Genomic DNA, 21,472 nt, shown 5'->3' on the forward strand with positions numbered 1-21,472 from the left:
TCAACCACAGTGTATGAGGTTCAGGCTCTATTTTGTGTTTCATCTATCCCAATGACTTTAAGCAGAGCCGCCTTCTGCAAAAATCAAAAGTCAGCAATGTTGGTTTTCAGCATCTGTGCTGCCCAAAGTAGTTTCCAGTGATTGTATCTCCAGTGTGTTATACCCTCTGTGAGGTCACAGGAATTTCCACAGAGCACTCTTTGACAGAATGTCTTAACCTAAATGGAACAGGTCCACTGGAGGGAACTCAAGGACTATGGAAGTCAGGTGGACAGAGGCTTAAGGGGACTTCAGTGCTCTTATACTCATACCACAAGTAAGTAGCTTCTTACCTCACCAATTAATCCGCTTCTCCCCAACCCTCACTATCACACAGCTCCAAAACTGCACTTAATTTGTTGGTTTTATTGAGCAAATTTATGTTGAACAATTTTTTTCAATCACCGGCCCTGAGGCATATCTTCTTCAAGTCCCAGCTTCCTGTTAGTGAACAAGTTTCCACTGATGTAGACACTTCCTTCATACCTTTTCATAAATTCGAGTACTGACAGTTTTATTCATGGTATATGCCTAAAAACAAAAAGGGATCTATTAGAGTTGGCAGATGACAGTTTAAACTTGCTCTGTCCCTCCTTCCCCAGACTCTCAATTCAGGATGCACAGCAACTGAGTAACTTGAAAGGCATACATCAAAGAGGAGTATCTAAAAAATTCAATTCATCGAAAACTCACCACTACCATTTTCCCATCTACAATTTGTCTTTTGATTGTTGTCTCTTTGCCAAGCCATTTTTGGACGTGAATCATCGCACCACTGTTTAATGTTATGATGCTCTATAAATGCATAGAGGAATCAGTTAGAAATAGTAATTCACTACACTCTAACCTACCGAAAACTAGACATCTACTTTTTCATTTCTGTTTTGACATTCTTTTCCCCCAAATTCCCCCCTCAGTTCTTGTCATAATTTAATATCAAACTAGAGAAGACTCAAGAGATTATTCAATTAATGCTCTCCTTCCCCAGATGAACAATACCTAAACTGTTTGTGAATAATTGTTCTCTTCTATATGCTCTTTTATACAGTGACAAAGAGAGATCAGAAAAAAGTGAAAACATGTCAAATTTTTTTGGCCCTGTTAACCATCAGAATAATTTGCAAAGGGATTGGCTTTAGAGATGTTCAGCAGTAATCAAAAAAACAAGCCCAAACTGACTTGGTAATTAATCAAATTAGATATGAATGAACCATGCTCAACCACCTTCTCGTTTTTTTTCTGGGTTATCTAGTTCTTTTCTGGATTCTTGCACCAGGAAGACTTAGTTCTTACCTTTACTTTCCGGTTGTCTGCTGTGGTTTCATCAAATTCTTCCCCCAGTTTGAAGGAGATCTCTGTATTCTTGAAGGAACTTTCCGTTTTGATGTTCACTTCATCCCCATTGGCACTTATACTGATTCTCGGCTTCGCTAACCCTGCCAGGTTCCGGGCTGCTGTGCTCATCCCTGTAAGGCAACATGCCTTCATTAGACATTTAGGAAGTGCTAACAACCATTTTGGGAAGCAATTTAAAGAGAATACATACTTTTCTCCGTTCAGGTTTGGGGGGGGTAATGTGCCATAATTTCTTCAGTGCTCACTGTGATAGTGGGGTTGAGCCAAACAAGCCCATTCAGAAGGTATATCTAGTAATTACACTTGACATTTTGAAAAGCTAAATTCACTTTTTGAGGCTATTGTGCCTCATCTAAAATCTTCCAGACTCGTGCTTCATCTAAAATGTGTATCTGTATGGTGACTTTCAGGGGATCAGAACTCATGCTTTACCTCATGGGGTGTTATAACAGCAGTGCAGAGGGTGTAATTATCCCCGTTTTAGAGATGAGTACACAGTGTCCTAGAGACGTAGAGAGGCTTAGTCTGGGTGATGTGTCTGGTAAGTAGCAGAGCTGAGATTTAAACACAGGTTTTCTAATAGTCTAAGAATTTTAGCACATTAAAAAAAAACAAACTAAGAAATACAATTTTTGGAGTATCTAAACTACTCTAAAAGATCATGATTTATAAAGTCCAAGCTCCAGGGCGCCTGGGTGGCTCAGTCGGTTAAGCGTCCGACTCCTGATTTCAGCTCAGGTCATGATCTCTGTGTTGTAGGATTGAGCCCCGTGTCAGGGTCCCTGCTCAGGGTGTCTGCTTGGGATTCTCTCCCTCTCCCTCTGCCCCCCACCCTGCTCTCTCTCACTTTCTCTCTCAAATAAATAAATAAATAAATAAAATCCTTAAAAAAATAATAAAGTCCAAGCTCCTCTCTTATTTGCAGATTACATTCAGATCTGGCCAAATAAAGAAGTAGGCAACCTAGACAATTTGGCTTAGAGCCTGGCCCTGTGGTTGGGGGTTGTCCACTGTCAAACTTGATTCCCGTAATGGGTAGGCAGAAGAACTGAGTCTTCTCTCTCAGTATCAATATCGAACTCGATTTCACATTTAGATTGTGGAACTGACAAGACACACCTGACTACAATGAGGCAGTGTTAGCTGCGGATCACAGAAGAGAGAAGAGTGGGGTGGTTACAATGCAGGCTTTGTCACGTGTGAGCTTGGCATGTTACTTCCCTTCTCTAACCTTCCGCTTTCTCAGTAGCGGAGCATGGATGACTGTAGTACTTGCCTCCTAGGTGTGCCAGGAGGTGAAGGGAAAGGAATTAGCATGGCGGTGGCACACAGTAGGCACGCAGCTCTTCTTCTCTGCCTAAGCCCAGCTCCCAATCAAACCAAGTGCTACTCTTGCCATAAGCCCAAAGTTCCCTAATGCCCCCAAATTTAAACTCAAAACAGGTGAGTCTATGAATCCATGAAGAAACAGGGAAACATGTTTCTTATAGCTCCTGGAGAAAGTGAATACTGAGTGTGAAAAAGGGACAAAAGTTACATTATGAACACAGTGACTTATTATGCTTTGATCATTTCCGCCAAATTTAAAGAAAATTCTTGGCTTTATATACAGTTTATTATTGCAAGGGACTTCTCTTAATTAAATCTTAAAAATTACTTAATCAAATATTAAATAATTACCACTTTTCTAGCATTAGTGAGAATAGTTTAGTTGCTATAGGTCTGAGTCATTATAATTAATGTTTATTCAACTTGAGGATAGAGCTAAAGGATGAATAGGGTTTATACTTCTGAGAAATATTGTCTCTTGATGAACAACAATCAATTGTTGGTGAGACAATCGATGAGTAAAAGTGTTCCGTTTCTCCAATAAAAAATTCAAAATTTTTCAAAATATTTTTAAAATATCTCCCATATGTATGAAGACTCTAAATGTTAACCAAATTTCATTTGTTGCTATTGTTCTTTTGAAGTCACAACTTAAAGCAAACCTTGAAAGAACTTAGCTGATAAATTTAATTATAGATATGATTATTACCTGTAAATTTGAAGCTAGGAAATGCTATTAGTTGAATTGATGAAGCTAGAGATAAACTCTATCCAGGGCTTAGGATGAGGAAGCATTTTCAAAAAGGATAAATGGACTTAAATACACAGAAAATGACTAGAAGGAAGTATCTGTGAGCCTCGTATTCCAAAAAGAGACAATTATTACTAGTAACAAAAAAAATCAAAAGCAGATACACAAACTTTGTTAATCTTATATGACTATTTCCTAAGATCACAAAAGAGAGAATTGTAGGAAAATTCATTGTAAAATGCGAACCTAACCACATCACAGAATGTGTTGCCAGTTTCCAAATCTTGTAAGGGTATTTCTTACCCAGTTGTTTCATGTATTCCTCAAAGTTTTCACTGGAGATCAGCTTCCAGGTTCCCAAGAAGGGCTCAATCATGATGGAAAGCTTGCTGAGAAGAGGCGCTCACAACCAAAAGCCCAAGAAACTTAGGGAATGCAGTGCTACCAGTATCTTAATTTAAAAGGCATCTTCATCATGTGATTTTTCTGAAATGACCAATGGGCAGCAGCAAGACCAAAGATTCTAGTTACCAGCATGACTCATTTTATTTACCTCCAAATTGAGAAACAGAAAATCAACATGTAAAGTTGAATTTAAGTCAATGATTATAGCTTCTAGGAAAGAGATTTACACCAGCAAGTCACCTGATAAATATTATTTGTGGAATGGAGACAATTTTCAATATATCAGCCCTTTGAAATTTGAGTGCTGAGTCAACTCTGAAGGAATATCCCAACAAATGTCCAATAAACACCTGACTAAGGTTGTTTTCCCACCTGGTAACAGAAGTACATCCTCGCTTTGTCCATCTCAGCTGTTTTTTGTTTGGACACGTCATGGTGCCAGAGCACACTCTTCATTAAAATAATATCCTCCCCTCCCCTCCTTGCAGGGTTGATGAACTGATATTAGTTAATGTAACTGAAGTGTCTTCAGTTGCTTGGAGTGAGGTATAGAGTATTATTAATATTATCGTTGTTGTTCATCAAGAGTAATTGCCCACTGGGAGGAAAGGTGACAATTACCACTGAATGGTGTTTTGTGACATAAGCCCTAAAAAGGAGGTGGAGCTAATGCTTAGAAAATTAATCTTTTAGGCTTACAAGGTGATCTTGATTGTTAAGATACTACTTGAAAAAAAAAAACATCAAAGATACCGCTTGAAATTGTGAGGGGAAGTTTTAGAGAGAAAAACAGCATTTTGGTATCTGCATTCTAAAAGACAAAGGCAGTAGAATTTAAATCTCTGTACAATGACTTCTGAAATCATCTTCTGTAACCCACGTAATATGGGCTTTGCAATTTTGCCTTTACTGAAAAGGATTAGATTCAGAGGCTCTAGATTTATATCTCAGCTTTGAATTCCAGTTGTTTTGAAAAAGGCTGGAAAATTAGGCACCAGAAGAAGAATATTCATACTATATTCTGCTTGTGTCAAATATTTCTTCCATTCAAAGAAATATTTAAATCATCTGTTTGTGGAAAAAACAAATTTTTAAAAAGGTTGATGTTTTGGCACCATAATGTTATAACTTAAGTGGGATAAAGAATTTCTTTTGATGACAACATGTGAAGAAGAAATTTACAATGCAGTATCTTTAGAGATGGAATAGTTACTAAAATATTTGGAGGGCAAAACAGGGGAAGCAAAAACTCTAGAATCAGTTTCAGGAAACTGAGACCTCTCCCCAAAATACGTGCCTTAACAGTTGAAAGTATACTCAGAGGTGATGTTCAAATAAAGAACAAACGATCAGATCTTGCTTTACTGGTTCTAGATGGGTATTTACATTATCTGCTTGAAAGGATAGCACGCCCCGCCACCATGGCTATATACGTCTGCCAGTGGGCTAAGGTACATTAGTATAATCATCCTTGCTCCAATTTCCCTTCCATTGATTGATTCAGAAATCAACCCTGTGGTCCATTTAGAGAACTCAGTTGTCCCGTGAGACAAAAGGGAAAGTAAAAATTCTGGCCTCCATAAAATTCCCTTACCCCTAAAAGAAAGAGCCAGAGGGACCGTTTCTCTTCTCCTCTGCACATTTTGCTTTTTTGTATGATATTTAGGGCTCCTGCACCCACTGTGTTACCAATTCAAAGATGAAGCCAAAACTGAGGATGGCAGAGGGGAAAGTGGGGAGGACCTAAGACCATTTTATTTCTGGAATTTTGAATTTGTGAATTAATAAATTTCATTATTATTTAAACAACGGTGTGTCTGAGTTTTTGTTACTTGCAGCTTAAGCCTTTGTAATATGCCTTAGTAAATAGCTTTACCTAAATGATTAATTTGGACTCTCAAAGCAACCAATTCCATGTATCCTATGATATTGGCCTCATGCATAGCAACTCCCACCTTTCCAGGTCTGACTCAAACATTTCCTTCTCTGTGAAACTTGTTCAGAGCTAATTGATCCCTAGTATGTAATACAATTAAACTCTAACAGAAGTGTATTGGAGAACATTTCTCATAGTATTGCGAGTAGTTATCTTCCAGCTGTCCCCTGAATTATTTTACAAGTGCATCAAGCAAAGAAAATATTTCTTACTCACCTCCACATCCCTAAGACAGTGCCTGGTATACTGTAGGTGGTCAATGAATGTTTGACGAATGAATGACAAAAGGAATAAGCGGTGTTTATTTCATTTTAATTGACAGTTCCCTTCATTACTGATCTTAATCTCTCTAACAGTGACTATAGGCAAGCTTGTAATACATTGTTCTCTCCCAACCTGCTCCTGTTAATAGGTCTTTCATTAGGGTCATCAGATGGTAGAGGGATTCTCAGACTTTCTTTGTCTTTGCTCCGTGTCTCATTATTACCATACAAGTCTCTCTTCTCTACTAAGAAAGTGTTCTGCTAGTTCTGCTGCTTGCACCACTAGCCTTTAGCTTTTCTTGTTTGATTATCAAAACAAAACAAAATGAAAAACACCATTCCCTCAAGTAAAAAATTTTTCAAGTGAGAATGTTCTTTTTTTTTTTTTTTTTTTGCTTCGGTTAAGCAGGATTTATTTTCATTTTTAAGACAACCCTCCTGTAACAGGTAGGTTTATTCAATTCTCTTTAAAAAAAAATGGTGGCATTCTTTTAAAGTCAAGTGAGAATGTTCTTAATTGCTAATCCTAGCGAAGGAACTAGAATACAGTAATTTGTTATAGAACAGTCACACATCTTGTTTTCATGATAGTTACAATGCTTATTTCTCCATTATCTCCTTTTTATATGTTTCTCCAGTATCTCATCTTCTATATTAACTCTTTTCTTGTGACATTTTAGATATTAAGTAGTTTTTAAAAAGGCTTAATTTTGAGATGCCACATTCTCCACTGGTGAGGAATAGTGGTAAAAAATAAAAATATGCTGGCAGCTACAGAAGTATTCAGAAGTATGTCTGGTAATTTATTGCTGTACATATACTATTTTAGCTGGAGCCACACTAGATTTATTTTCCAATTTTTTTTAAAGATTTTATTTATTTATTTGACAGAGACACAGTGAGAGAGAGAACACAAGCAGGGAGAGGGAGAACACAAGCAGGGAGAGGAGCAGGGAGCCTGATGTGGGGCTCGATCCCAGGATCCCGGGATCATGACCTGAGCTGAAGGCAGACACTTAACGACTGAGCCACCCAGGCGCCCCCATTTTCCAATTTTTTGTTGTGGTAAAATACATGTAGCATAATAATACCTGGACCATTCTTAAATGTACAGTTCAGTGGCATTAAATACATTCATATTGTTGTGGAACCATCATGACCATCATTTCCAGAACTCTTTCTCTTGCACAACTGAAATGCTATACCTACTAAACAATAATCTGATTGTCCCCTTCTCCCCGCCCCTGGCAACCACTATTCTTCTTTTGGTCTCTACGATTTTAACTGCTCTAAGTACCTCACCTAAGTGGAATCATACAGTATTTGTGTTTTTGCGACTGGCATATTTCACTCAGCATAAATTCCGTAAGTTTCATCTGTGTTGTACCATGTGTCAGAATTTCCTTCCTTTTTAATACTTAATAATATTCCACTGTATGTAAATACCACATCTTGCTTATCCATCTGTCAGTGGACCTTGAATTCTTCTACATTTAATTATTGTGAATAATGTTGCTCTGAATATGGGTACACAAATATCTCTTTGAGATACTGCTTTCAATTTTGGGAGTATATACTCAGAAGCAGAATTGCTGGATCACATATTTACATTTTTAATTTTTTGAGGAACTGCCATACTGTTTTCTACAGCAGGTATATCATTTTATATTCCCATCCATGATGCACAAGGGTTCCAATTTCTCAACATTTTCACCAACACGTTGTGTTTTTTTTTAAGATTTATTTATTTATTTTAGAGAGAGCAAGTGGGTGGAGGGTCAGAGGGAGGAGGAGAGAGAGAATCCTCAAGCAGACTCCCCACTGAGCAAGGAGCTCAACACAGGCCTCGATCTCAGGACCCGAGATCATGACCTGAGCTGAGCTGAAACAAAGGGTTGGCTGCCCAATGGACTGAGCCACCCAGGCACCCCTGGTTTGTTTTTTTAATAGTAGCCATCATAATGGATGTGACATGGTATCTCAGTGTAATTTTTATTCACATAATCACTACTGATTGGTAGTGTTGAACGTTTTTTCAGGTGCTTATTGGACATTTGTATATCTTCTTTGGAAAAAGATCTTTTCAAGTCCTTTGCCCATTTTTGAATTAGGTTGTTTGTTTTATTTGTTATTGAGTTTTAGGAGCTCTCTATACATTCTGTATCTTAATTCCTTATCAGATATATGATTTGCAAATATTTTCTCCCATTCTGTGAGTTGACTTTTTACTCTGTTGATAGCATATATCAACACAATGGATACACACAGATTTTTAATTTTCATGAAGTCTGGTTTGTCTATTTTTTCTTTTGTTGCCTGTGCCACTGGTTTCATATTCAAGAAACTGTTGCCGAATCCAGTGTCATGAAGATTTTACCTTATGTTTTCTTCTAAGAATTTTATAGTTTTAGGTCTTATATTTAGGTCATGGATCCATTTGAGTTCATTTTTGCATACGATGGTAAGTAAGGGTCCAACTTCATTCTTTCGCATGTGATATCCAATTTTTTCGGCACCATTTGTTGAACACTGTCTTTTACCCATTGATTGGGTACATTCATTGAAAATTATTTGACCATGTATGTGAGGGTTTATTTCTGGATTCTCTATTCTATTCCACTGGTCTATATGTCTGTCTTTATGCCAGTACTACACTGTTTTAATTATAGTAGCTTTGTAGTAGTTTTGAAATCAGGAAGTATGAGTAATCCAGTTTTGTTCTTCTTCAGAATTTGGTTCTTTGTGGTCCCGTTAGATTCCATATGAATTTTAGAATGGGTTTTCTATTTCTGCAAAAAATGTCATTGGGATTTTGATAGGGATTCCATTAAATCTATAGATAGCTCTGGGTAGTATTGACATCTTAACAATATTAAGTCTTCCAGTCTATGAAATATGGGATATCTTTCCATTTATTTATGTCTTTTAAAAATTTCTTTTAGAAATGTTTTGTAGTTTGCATAGTATGAATCTTTTACCAAAAGTTAATTCCTTTAAGTTAAATTAAGTTAATTCCTACATATTTTATTCTTTTTGCTGCTATTATAAATGGAAATGTTTTCTTAATTTACTTCTCAGGTTGTTCATCATTAGGGTATAGAAACACAATTGCTTTTTGTGTGTTGATCTTGTATCCTGCTGCTTTGCTGAATTCCTTTATTCTAATAGGTTTTTTTTCAGGTGGGTGGAATCTCTAGGGTTTTCTTCATATAAGATCATACCATCTGTGAACAGAAATAATTTTACTTCTTCTTTTTCAGGTTGGATACCTTTTTTTTCTTGCCGAATTATTCTGACTAGTACTTGCAGTAACATATTAAATAGAAATAGAAGAAGCTGACATCTCTGTCTCATTCCTGGTTATAGAGGAAGAGCTTTTAGGTTTCACCATTGAGTTGAATGTTCAATGTGGAGTTTTCATATTTGGTTTTTGTTATGTTAAGGTAGTTTCCTACTATTCCTAGTCTGTTGAAGGTTTTTACATGAAAAAGTACTGAATTTTGTCAAATGCCCTCTCTTCATCACATGAGATGACCACATAGTTTTCCCCCCTTTCCTTGTGATAATGCAATACATCACATTGACTGATTTTTGTATGTTGAACCATGCTTGCATTCCCGGAATAAATTTCAATTAGTCTTGGTGTATGATCCTTTTAAAATGCTGCTGAATTCTGTTTGCTAGCATTTTGTGGAGCATTTTTGCATCAAAATTTATATGGGATATTGCTCTCTATTTTTTTTCTTCTTCAACTGTCTTTGTCTGGATTTGGCATCTGGGTAATATGGCTTCATAAAAAGAATCGGAGAGTCTTCCTTTTTCTTCAGTTTTTTTTTTTTTTTTTGGAAGAGTTTGAGATGGATTGACATTAGTTCTTCTCTAATTTGATAGAGTTCATCAGTGAAACCATTAACCCCTGGAACTTTTCTTTATCAGGTATTTGGTTACTGATTCAGTCTCCTTACTTGTTCCAGGTCTATTCAGATTTGCTATTTCTTCATGGTTTAGTCTTAGTAGGTTTTGTATTTCTAGGAATTTGTTCATTTTATCTAGGTTATCCTATTTGTTGGTATACGATAGTGTTCTCTAATCTTTTCTATTTCTGTAGAATCAGAAGTAATGTCCCTAGTTTCATTTCTGATTTTAGTAATTTGAGTCTTCTGTCTTTTTTTCTTAGTCCATCTAGCTAAAGGCTTGTCAATTTTGTGGATCTTTTGAAAAACCAAATTTTGGGTTTGGTTGATTTTCTCTCTTATTTTTCTATTTCCAATTTCATTCATCTTTGCTCTGATTTTTATTATTTCTTTCTGCTGGCTTTGGGTTCAGTTTTTTCTTGTTTTTCAAGTTTCTTAAATTGTAAAGTTAGGTTGTGGATTCAAGAACTTCTCTCTTTTTTTCTTTTTCTCTTCTAATAGAAGCATTTTAGCTATAAATTTCCCACTTAGCACTATTTTCACAGTGTCCCATAAGTTTTGATATGTTGTGTTTCAGTTTTCATTCATCTCTAAGTATTTTCTAATTTCTCTCTTTTTCTTTGATCCATTGGTTGGTGTTTAATTTCCACAAATTTGTGGATTTTCCAGTTTTCCTTCTATTATTGATTTCTTACTTCATCACATTATGTTCGAAGAAGATATTTTGTATCTCTATCTTTTTAAATGTATAGAAACAATCTGTATTCTTTATATCATGGAGAATGTTCCATGTACACTTGAGAATAATATGTATTCTGTTGTTGTTAGGTTGAGTTTTCTATATATGTCTGTTACACCTACTTGGTTTATTGTGTTTTTGAAGTCTGCTATTTCCTTACATGTGTTCTGTCTGGTTGTTCTATCCTTTATTGAGAGAGATTTGAATTCTCCAAGTATTATAGAACTATCTATTTCTCTCTTTAATTCTGGCAAGTTTTTTGTTATTGAGATATAAAAATTCTGTCATTTTTTGCTTTACATATTTTGATGTTCTATTTCTGGGTAAATGTTTATAATTATATATTCTCGATGTATTGAAATTTTCATTAATATACAAAAAGTCTATTTTGTTTGTTATTAGTATAGCCACCTCTCCTCTCTTTTGGTTACTATTTGCATGTAATATTCTTTTCTATCCTTTGGCTTTCAACTTCAGATCTTTGGATCTAAAGTTAGTCTCTTGCAGATAGCAGAAAGTTGGACTATGTTTTTTTATTCTTTCTGCCAATCTCTGTCTTTTGATTGTAGTGTTTAATCTATTTATATTTAAATAATTACTGATAAGGAGGAATTTACTTCTGTCATTTTGCTGTTTGTTTTCCTTGTGCTTTGTAGCTTTTTTTATCCCTCATGTCCTGCATTACTATTTTCATTTTTGCTTAATTGATTTTTGTAATGAAACATTAAAATTCCTTTCTTGTTTCCTTTTGTATATTTTCTATAGCAGTTTTCTTTTTTTATTTCCATGGGAATTACATTTAACATTCAAATGTTATAACTAATTCTAATTTGAATTAATGCCACCTTAACTTGAAAAACATGCAAAATCTGCTTGGCATTTGCCAAGTTGTTCTATCATAAAACTAATTAATAAGCAATAAATTACAGTTATCTTTCATGGCCTAGCTCAAATACATCTTCTATGTTGCAAATTTTTCTGAATACTCTAGCACATGTTGGTCCTGCTTGCCTTTGACTTCCTTCAGTCCACTGACTATACCACATAATTTAGCATATAATTCATTTCTTCCCCTATATTGCATCTTCACTCCTTCTGTTAAAATTTATTGAGGGATTACCATGCTTTAGGCACTGTACTAGATTCTGGATATACATGTAAGTGATCTGCTCTAGAGGCAGTGATAACCTAGTGAATGGGAAAGATGAGAAATGGGAATGTGGTAATTAATATCTTGTTATAGTAAGAACACATACATTTTTCTTTGGTCATGGGGAGGAAAGTTTTAACCCTTCCTAGATTTGGGGGAAAAGGGGATAAGGGTAGAGGGAAGAGAAGGAAATATCAGGACAATTTTCCAAGGTAATGTGATGGTATTCATGCTATTTCTCTACTACATTGAGGTTATGAATATGGGTTGTCATTCTTTCTGTGTTCCATACCACACCTAGCACAAAGAAGATAGTTCACTTACTCATTCAAGAATCATTTATTAAGCTCTGACTCTCCTGTTCACTGTGCCAGTGTCTAGGGACCCAGCTATAAATCTGACACAATCCTTGCCTTTGAGATGCTCTCAATAATGGATTTTTTTTTCGCTGCTGCCTGCCATTTTTCTTTGTTTGACTCCATGTAAATCCTTTTAATGTATTCTGCATTAGGGAGAGGGCTGGTGTATGAACAAATGGATAGATTCATAATTGGATGTAAGGTCAATATTGTGTTTTTCACATCTAACTAACTAGAGAGATGGTCACTAATAAGCGATCCAGGCACTGTGCATACTCCTTCACCAGCCATTTCCTCTACCCATAGAGTCTGGCTAGGAGTGCTATAAACACATTGCTTAAAAGCTAGACCCCAAAGATAAAAAACATCACTACCTGACAACCATCTCGGGGGCTTACATGTTCCAACTCAAGACTTCACAATCTATTTTTTCCTTCAGCAGCAATGCACCTGAGCGATAACTTTCACAAGTGCCTCACAAACCCTTGAGTAATTCGCATGTACAAGTGATAACCTCTCTCTCCCACTTAAGAAAGCAAATAAAAGAACAAGTTTGTGAAAAAACAATATTTTACAGGATAATATTGAATTTAAGTAATCTATTTTTAAAAGCAAAATAATTCATAAATTTTTGTACTTTATTATGGATAGTAACTTACTTTGACATACCACACAATGGTTCAAGTCACAATAATGACTTGGGTGAAAAATCACTATTCTAAACAGGCTAGGTCACCTGTTCAAGACTGATGCATAATTTTCAAAGAAAAATTTAAGTCAGTAATGCTTTGGACTTTGGAAGAAGTATTTCTAAGCCAGAAATTGTAGGAAGGAAATATCAGGACAATTTTCCAAGGTAATGTGGGAACTGGAGAAAAGAAAGGATATGCTGGCCTATCATGTCATCTAATTCTCACAGTTTCCAAAGACTAAGTGAATAGCTTTTTGAACCTTTCGTATCTACTTCAAGATATAGATCGACTCTATATCCACATATCTGTTTTTCTGAGAAGTATCTTCTTGATCTTATCTCTCTTCCTTTAAGAGTAGAATCTTCTTTATGTTTCTGTATATATGTTGGTAGAAGCAATGTCAGACGATGGAAGATTCTGTGAGCTTCAAAGAAGTCCCAGGCAGGATAAATTTGAGCAGTGATACTCTAAGATATCTACTGTATCTATGGCCTTAGTGTTATGAAAATATAGAAGGAAAAAAATCAACTTATCTAGCGAATTTACATTGGACTGGATCTTCTTACTCTATGCTTCCATACCATCTGAAAAATAAGAATTAAACTTGAAGTGTAAATTTTCAAAAATAACTAGATCCACAAATACACATAATTAAAAGTGGCGCCTAATGCAACTTTGTAAAAGAACCAGTAAGGGATGAGGAAATTTCAAGATGAGGGAAGGGAGAATTCTAGACAGAAAGAAGCAGAACACACACACACACACACACACACACACACACAACTAGAGGCAAGACAGTATGAAAATTGCTTGGTATGATTGAAGCCAGAAGTGGAAAGACAATAAGAGCAATGATAAAACTAGACAGATGAGAAAAGGCAAGCATAAGACAAATATGCATGCCATGCTACGGAGATTGGGCCTTCTCTGGATGCAATGGGCACCACTAAAATGTTTTAATCAGTGAGTGTCCAGGTCAGATTTTTATGGTATAAATATCATTTATGAAGTCCACAGGGCTTGGAAAAGAGAAGGGAGAACTGAGAGTAGAAGAGGGAGATTTATTAGGAGAGCCCTGAAGTAATTTAAAAAAAAAGTTTGGTGGTATTGGCAATGGGAATAAGAAAAGCAAACATTAAAGAAATTTTAAGTTAATAGAATCAACATGATTTTTAAAAAATAAAATAGATGCTGTGGAGTGAGGAAGAAGACATATTCAATGATGATTTTAAGATTTATGGAATGGGAAATTAGACAAAACATCCTGATATTCACTGAACTTTGGAAAATAGGATGGTGAACAAGTTTTAAGGAGTGGGTGGAAGGGGGCAGCAATAGTAGAACATGTTGAGTTGAGGTGGCTGGGACATCCACTTGATTGCCTTCAAGTCTTTCTTTTTTCTAAGTCTCCCTTATCCTTGGATGATCTTATCACCATTGATGAATTAAGTTACCACTGGGATATTGTTGGCTCCTAGATCTATATCCCAGCCAGGGTTGCTGTCTTGAATTTCAGATTCTGTGTCTATTCCCTGTTTAGCTTTATACATTTCAACCCTAAACCTCAGTTTCCTCATCTGTGAACAGGAATACTAAAATCTCCTTATAGGATTATTTTGATGATAAATGAAGTAAAGCATGCAAAGCGACTGGGACCAAAGTAAGTGCTTAATAAATATTGGTGTGTCCAGAATTGTCCTAATTAGTTCCTACAAGTCTTCTCTTTTAGAGTTCTTCAATCCTCCAGTGAACCCAAAGTGAGAGTCTGACTCTCTGTTTTCACAAAGAAAGTAAATTCTTATGCTCAGGAACTTACTTCACCTCTTCTGGCCTCTTCATATCTTGGTGTTGTGCATAAAATAATTATTCAGAAAATAATGGACTTAAAGTAAGCATCACAAACAGAATTCTAGCAATTGCAGCACACTAACAGATTTTGGCTGACTCAAAATATAAGTATGCAGTTTGGAAATTTTAATCTGTGTGTGTGGAACTCCAGTAATTTCTAGAGTAGCTTCAAAGTTTCCACAAAAGGCAGAAGAAACCTCTCTCTCTCTAACACACACCCGCACATGCGCATGCCTCTGTCTGGGAAGCCTCATTATCATTTTTGTCTGTTTTTTTTAATTTGGGATTCCATGGAGATTTTATTTGAATAAAAAGTTCCAGAACATATTCAATATTTTATTTAATAAAAAAGTTCCACTAGTAGAAAAGAGAAAAATTTGGAAACCACTATAAGAACATTTGCATCATTACTCATTACAAACTGTCATCTCTTTTCTGGAATGAACATTATGGGATTATTTGCACTTAATTTTTGAGATTCCAGAGGTAGCTTTGTTTACCAGTAACTTTTCAGATTAAAATTTATGTTCTAGAAATCTTATTCTGCAATATGTATTGCTGTTCTTTCTGTCAATGCCCTAGGACAGGTAGGTGTGAAATGGCAGGATGTGGCCCAGCTGGCTGTGGGCCACTTCACTACACTTAAAACTACCTTAGGTCCTTGAGAGATAGTTACTTGACTGTAAACATGCTGCATAAGGAACACGTATTCAGGGATAACAAATTTATCATCTCCTACCTAAGACAATGGAAAATTCACGAATATTTATTTTTTACCTTGGATTACCATGAAAAATCATATTACTTACATGAGAAACAAAGCAAAAATACAATTTTCCTATTTCCTTCATTGAATTATGAGTAAGAAATGATCCAGCACAATAAATGAATCGTTACATCACCTTCTAAATCTAAAAAGTTTTATTTAATGAACACATCCACATTGAATAAAATCAGTTTGGGGAAAATTAGTCGCTTGCTAATTAGTAGGAAATAACAATACATGTTTGGACAATATAGCCAACAGAAGTTCGATGCAAACTTCAGCTCCATGTCCCTTGACTTATGCTCTCTCATAAATTCTGGTAGAAGTGACGCCTTTCATGACACATTCCTAGACACACAAAAAAAATTCTTGATCAATCACGGGACTAAACCATGGGTTATTTATTTTCTCCTTTAATGTTGGGAAAGAAACGGTATTTATTTGAAAATATTCATTCTGAGATCCTATATATACCTGATATTGTAGTAAGAGGGAGCTATGGAGACCGAGAAAACACAAGTCTTCCCCTCAAGGAACTTTACAATGTATAATGAGTGAGAAATATAACAGGAAATGCATCATACAATATGGTGTGTGCTGAGAGCAATCACAGAATGCTTCTTGGGGGACAGCACACCTCGACTGAACTTAAAAGCATGAAGGGCAATTGCCAGAGTGAAACCATAATCCCAATGGAATCACCTTTTTTGTTCTATGCAAGCAAGCATGACTGTTTCTTTAGATAGAATAGTGATTATAAGATGACCTAGCAGTAGAGTCTAGAATTAAGCAACTAGAAGAGACTCACCACCACCAGTTTGTCATCCACTCGTTTTCTCTTTATGGTGGTTGATTTTCCATCCCACTTCTGCACCTGTACCAGGACTCCTCCATCTAACGTTATGATGCTCTGTGAGCATAGTAAAAAATTATTACCATTGGTATATGGTAGAGGAAAATAAAATAAAAAATACACCACCTTTGAATGAAGGAATATTTTGAGGTCATTAGTCACTCAAAATTGTAAGGATATACTAAAACAAAAAAAATGTCAAAAACGATAGCATACAAATAATACATTATGATCAAAAAATTATACAAAAACACATACTTGAAATAATACTGTAAAAAATATAGATAATAAATTTATGTTGAGATGACAGTCTTATAGGTGATTTTTCTCCTTTTTTGCTTCTAGTCTTTCATGAACATTCTCTAACATTGTTATGTTATTTTAATTCACTTCAGATAATCTGTATATTGTATGACAAATAAATTGTGTTAATCACTTTTTTTAAAAGAATAAAGACAACTTTATAGAAAGGAGAAGATTCACTAACTAAATATCAAAGGCAACATGGTTTAAATCTAGGAAGTCAGGGATCTTTGACCTGTGATAGAATAGTTCCCCTCCTTTTATACAAAATGGCTTCTTCTAGGCAGCAGTCTTTTAGAAACCGTGCTTTTATTCTGCTCCAATTCCTTCTTCCTCACCTTGACTTTTCTGTCATCTGCAGTAACTTCATCAAATTCCTGGCCCAGTTTGAAGGAAACCTCAGTATTTTTAAAGGTACTTTCTGATTTAATGGTGATCACATCCCCATTCACACTGATGATCATGTTGGGTTTGGCCATGCCAGCCACTTTCCTGGTGGCAAAGCCCACTCCTACAGTTGGGAAAAGAAAAAAGAAATGTCAAGTCCAGTTTTCCTTCACAACTTTAACAAAGTCAGAACTGCAGCGTATGTGTGTGTTTGTGTATGTATAGGTAGGTTAGTGTGTACAGGTGGGGGTGTGTGCATAAAAGGAAAAAGATACCGGTGAGTTTGTTAAAAGCCTCATAAGACAGCAGCTGCAGATAAGTAAAGCAGGCTAATATTCAAAGAAACCCATGGCACGACTAAGTGTAGGTCTACCTAAATTTCTTCTTCTGCGCAGATACAACTCCACAGGAGATACATTGTTAATTTTGAGAAAGATTAAGTCTTCTGAAATATATATATATATATATATATGTATATATATGTATATATATATAGTCACTACACTCTCTAACTGGCCACCTCAACCATTAGGGCAGCAACTATCATTTTGCTCAACTCATGAAACACCTGGGTCATCTTGACCTTTCCTTTTTGGAAAACAAAAATCCATGGTCAAAGACAGAATTCTCAATAGGGTTTTTAAAACAAATACAGAGTTACTCCACTTAAAAATAATCTGTTTGGGTGTACAAAAGTCACATTTCATGGCATTTGCTGCCAAGTCCTATTTTCTTGGCTTTTCCAAATCACTACAAAATGAAGATTTTGATTAATTTCTCCAAAAGGCAAAATTGAAAAGAACCACTATTTTAGTAAGTTTAGAATTCAATACCTTGATTCTCAATCACCTCAGCTGCAAACCCCTCTTTTAAAAAGGGAACTTTTTTCTTATGTAAGTAAGGTAAGGGATGAACAATTTACAACTTAATGTAGACAGTGGGAACTTGCTGTCACTGCATATGTTATACAGAATTTATGACAGTCGTAGATGTGTTGAATTTCGTAACACATGTAACACATGTACATAAACCTAAGCTACTTCTCTTACTAAAGACTACTTATCTATACCAAAGGTTAGGTAGAGGGGTAAGAGGGAGAAAAATACTGTACAAAACAAGTGATGCTGAGGCTTTTACTTAGCTACCTCTCTGAAAAAATGGCTGCAGGTGGAAAGATATCTGGCTTCATCAAGTCCTGGCTCTGTTACAAAATATAACTTCACATATGTGGAGTGAGTCAGCATAATGAATGGTTGCAGCATTAAGTATAATTCCAGAATGGCTGACCTTGGGAAAAATCACATTCTCCATAGTCCTTCTTTGACTGATGAAAGTAATACCTGCTGACTGATTGATCATCAGTTAGAGCAACTAATTTCAGGAGATATCTTATTGTCTTTCATTATCCCCAGTACTTTATAATTTTAAAACACAGTGGTATAAGAATTTACATATAAATGTTAAAAGTATAAAATGTTCCTAAAAATCAATAGCAAAATAGCCTGAAATCCTGACATTTCTGTATCAGCACATACCAATTAGTTTATTGAATCATGGTTAGTTGATATTCTAGAAAGTTAGGTCTCTTATGCTGAAGTCCCTAAATTCCCTCCTGTCTATAAACAAGGAAAATAGTAGTACTTACTGGCAAGGAAAATGTATATATACTATATGATTTAGGGAAAGGTGAAGTCTTGAGATAGGGAGATTAAATACTAACCCCTGTAAACCTCCCCACCTCAAGTTGCTACCCCTGGATACAACCTTATCGTGCATAAGGGTGTGAGGAGAAGGGCTTTCAAGGTAGAAGCTGTCTGAGTGAAAACGAGCCTCCGTACCCCCTTGATTCACCACGGTAATTATCCAGGGAACATTCACATAACACACTGGAAATATTAGCAGAATCTAAAACCCTGAAAGCCTCCATTATCAAGGAGGAGGTATGTTATGGATATAACATTGTCCTTTTGACTTGATAATCCTATGGCATCCCATGTAATTCCTAGTCAAAAAAATATTTAACCCCTTAAGACAACGTATTTTCTGAAATTAAGATTTTGGCTCCCATAAAACAGCCACGCATTTTAACAGATTGACAGTGAGAAAATGAAATAATTAATATATGTTTACTTTAAAAATTACATTAAAAAAAGAGAAATATAGTGTGCTTTCAGCTTCAAATAGAAATTATTGAACACTAGGAAATAAAAATCATCTTATTTATTTTATATGCAAGAGGGAATGAAAGAGAAACAGGCAAAGAGCCAAGTAAAACAAAGATACCCCAGTTTAGCAGTGAAATAAAATCTTGTCATTTCTGTGGACCATAAAAATTCCAGTTAGACCCTTTTTCATATTGGTTCACCTGTAGGAAACATTAGTTGTGACTTTGGTCTAGAATGTTTCTACAAACAAATAATTCTCACTTGCTACTTTTATAGCCTCTGTATAGAAAGCAGCATTTCCTATCTGGCCAATACTTCCAGGATGGAAAGCAGCCATAAACCCCTCTTCCCCCAGAGAAAAAGTTATAAATCCAGTCCCCCCACAGCGGAGTTTCTTACCCACTTCTTTCATGTAATCATCAAAGTTTTCACTGGAGCTAAGTTTCCAGGTACCAACAAAGGCATCACACATTTTATGAGCTTTCTAGAATTATCTTCAAGATGAGAAAAAGAGCTGTGGCTCTCAGGAAGGTGCTATGACCTTCTTGAGTCCAGATAACTTCCTTTTAAAGATACGCAGGTCATGTGATCTTAGGCATAACCAATTGGGGACAGTATCAGATCATTTCCTTCATTACCAGCCTCTGCAATTTTTACTCTGAGTCATGTTTTTAATAGAAATTTCTCAACTTTGGTTCTCCCTGGCAAATGGTCATTTGACTTAGAGTACAAATTATTTGTCAGCGTTCACAAAATATTTTCAACATTCCTATTTTGAGTTTAATGCTCAGTACATTGAATTTGTACCTATTATTTCCATACATATTTATCCCAGTGTAGAGTAGGTTAATTTTCCTGGGATGAACTTTGACCCCCTTTTCTGGAGTTTCTATTAAAATTACAGTTATGTGGTTCTTTTGAATTAAGGAACCTAAGAATTATCTTAGATTCTTCAGTAATTGCAAAGGCTCTTTGGGACAGTGCTGTCTTGGGACTTACTTGCCAATTAAAACGAAATAAATAATGGCATCTTAAAGTACCTCAGATTTCTCATTTCAAATGTTTGGCATGAGTGAAAAAGAAATTATACACCAGGAATCTGTCAATTTAATTAATAATGACTTAATCTCACTCTTTCCACCCCATAAATGAGAGCATAGTATTTATTTCCATAGTATTGGGGCTTTAAAAAAAAAATAGGCCCCCTTCCAAAATAGGCTCCTCATACTGAGAAAATTCAGCCAGTTCCTGAATTATGTTATTATGAGCTCAAAATTTATCCGGCTCTCAATGGTGTTGCTTTACTTGAAAATGATCAGAAGTGGTGGGTGGCCACACAATATCAAAATTTTATTTCCTTCTTTTACACAGTGAATAATTCATGAGATTACTTTTCTAAAGTATTCCTGTCTTTCAGTCTCCTCCTACCCCATACCAGAACGATGGAAGATGTTCATATGTGCATCAAACTGCCATGAACATACCCAGATTTTAGAAAAGAAAAAAGAAATAAAAATATTGCATCATGATGAATCACTACACTGTGTACCCCACTGCGTAGTACCTGCAGCACACACAATCGATTCACAGACCCATGTAAGTATCCAGAGGGCTTCCCAGAAATGTTTGAGGCAGAGGTTCTATAAAGGACAGGTTTTTTTTCTGTAGGCAAACAAGTTGCTATAAAGGCCTGATAAAGTATGTTACAACAGTAAGTTTTAATTGTTGCATTTTTTTAATGGCACGGTAATAATGTTCATCCACTCTGGACTGTTGCATAGATACATGGACTGTGGGTGATGTACCATTCCGGGTAGACTTGCTATTAAAAATTCATCTGTTTCCCATTGAACAAGTAAATAAAAATGATCAACCTTAATACAGTGATAACTTGACAATGTTCTCAATTAATAATGGTTTGCTTTTTTGTTTTGGCTTGGTTTTGGGTTATCTTTTTTAAGATTTTCTTAAGAGAAGTTTTAGGTTTACAGCAAAATTGAGAGGAAGGTACAAAGATTTCTCATGTACCCCCTGCCCCCACACATTCACAGCCTCTCCCATGATCAACATCACTCACATTTTTTACCAAGGATGAACCTACATTTGACACATCATAATCACCCAAAGTCTATAGTTTATGTTAGGATTCACTTTTGATGTTGTACATTCTGTGTGTTTGGACAAAGTATAATGACCTGTATCCATCATTATAATATC

General features: G+C 35.7%; 2 protein-coding genes across 3 annotated transcripts; both read right to left on the reverse strand.

Moving 5' to 3' along the window:
• Positions 1-453: 453 nt before the first annotated feature.
• LOC113912681 (fatty acid-binding protein 9-like) lies at positions 454-3,874 on the reverse strand. Its single transcript, XM_027576257.1, has 4 exons — positions 3,779-3,874; positions 1,333-1,505; positions 733-834; positions 454-570 (listed from the first exon to the last, which is right to left on the reverse strand). The coding sequence occupies exons 1-4, from the start codon at positions 3,849-3,851 to the stop codon at positions 520-522; spliced, it is 399 nt and encodes a 132-aa protein (XP_027432058.1). The 5' UTR covers positions 3,852-3,874; the 3' UTR covers positions 454-519.
• An 11,805-nt stretch (positions 3,875-15,679) lies between these two features.
• On the reverse strand, positions 15,680-19,811 carry FABP4 (fatty acid binding protein 4). Of its 2 annotated transcripts, none has more exons than XM_027576244.1 (4): positions 19,655-19,811; positions 17,042-17,214; positions 16,356-16,457; positions 15,680-15,895 (listed from the first exon to the last, which is right to left on the reverse strand). In XM_027576244.1, exons 1-4 carry the CDS (start codon positions 19,725-19,727, stop codon positions 15,845-15,847), a joined length of 399 nt encoding a protein of 132 aa, XP_027432045.1. In that variant the 5' UTR covers positions 19,728-19,811; the 3' UTR covers positions 15,680-15,844. The 2 variants fall into 2 exon arrangements, with proteins under 2 accessions (XP_027432045.1, XP_027432040.1); XM_027576239.1 differs by having other exon boundaries at positions 16,356-16,526.
• Positions 19,812-21,472: the final 1,661 nt, after the last annotated feature.

This window comes from Zalophus californianus, chromosome 4, assembly GCF_009762305.2.
Source record: "Zalophus californianus isolate mZalCal1 chromosome 4, mZalCal1.pri.v2, whole genome shotgun sequence".
Lineage (NCBI taxonomy): Eukaryota > Metazoa > Chordata > Mammalia > Carnivora > Otariidae > Zalophus > Zalophus californianus.

Bases quoted from the DNA above. Each gene is read 5' to 3' on its own strand.
- LOC113912681 (XM_027576257.1), bottom strand. From the start codon at position 3,851: ATGATTGAGCCCTTCTTGGGAACCTGGAAGCTGATCTCCAGTGAAAAC. The intron at 1,506-3,778 runs GTAAGAAATACC...GTTGCCTTACAG, and splicing joins GGAATACATGAAACAACTGG to GGATGAGCACAGCAGCCCGG. The intron at 835-1,332 runs GTAAGAACTAAG...ATGCATTTATAG, and splicing joins CAGACAACCGGAAAGTAAAG to AGCATCATAACATTAAACAG.
- FABP4 (XM_027576239.1), bottom strand. From the start codon at position 19,727: ATGTGTGATGCCTTTGTTGGTACCTGGAAACTTAGCTCCAGTGAAAAC. The intron at 17,215-19,654 runs GTAAGAAACTCC...TCCCAACTGTAG, and splicing joins TGATTACATGAAAGAAGTGG to GAGTGGGCTTTGCCACCAGG. The intron at 16,527-17,041 runs GTGAGGAAGAAG...CTTCATTCAAAG, and splicing joins CAGATGACAGAAAAGTCAAG to GTGGTGTATTTTTTATTTTA.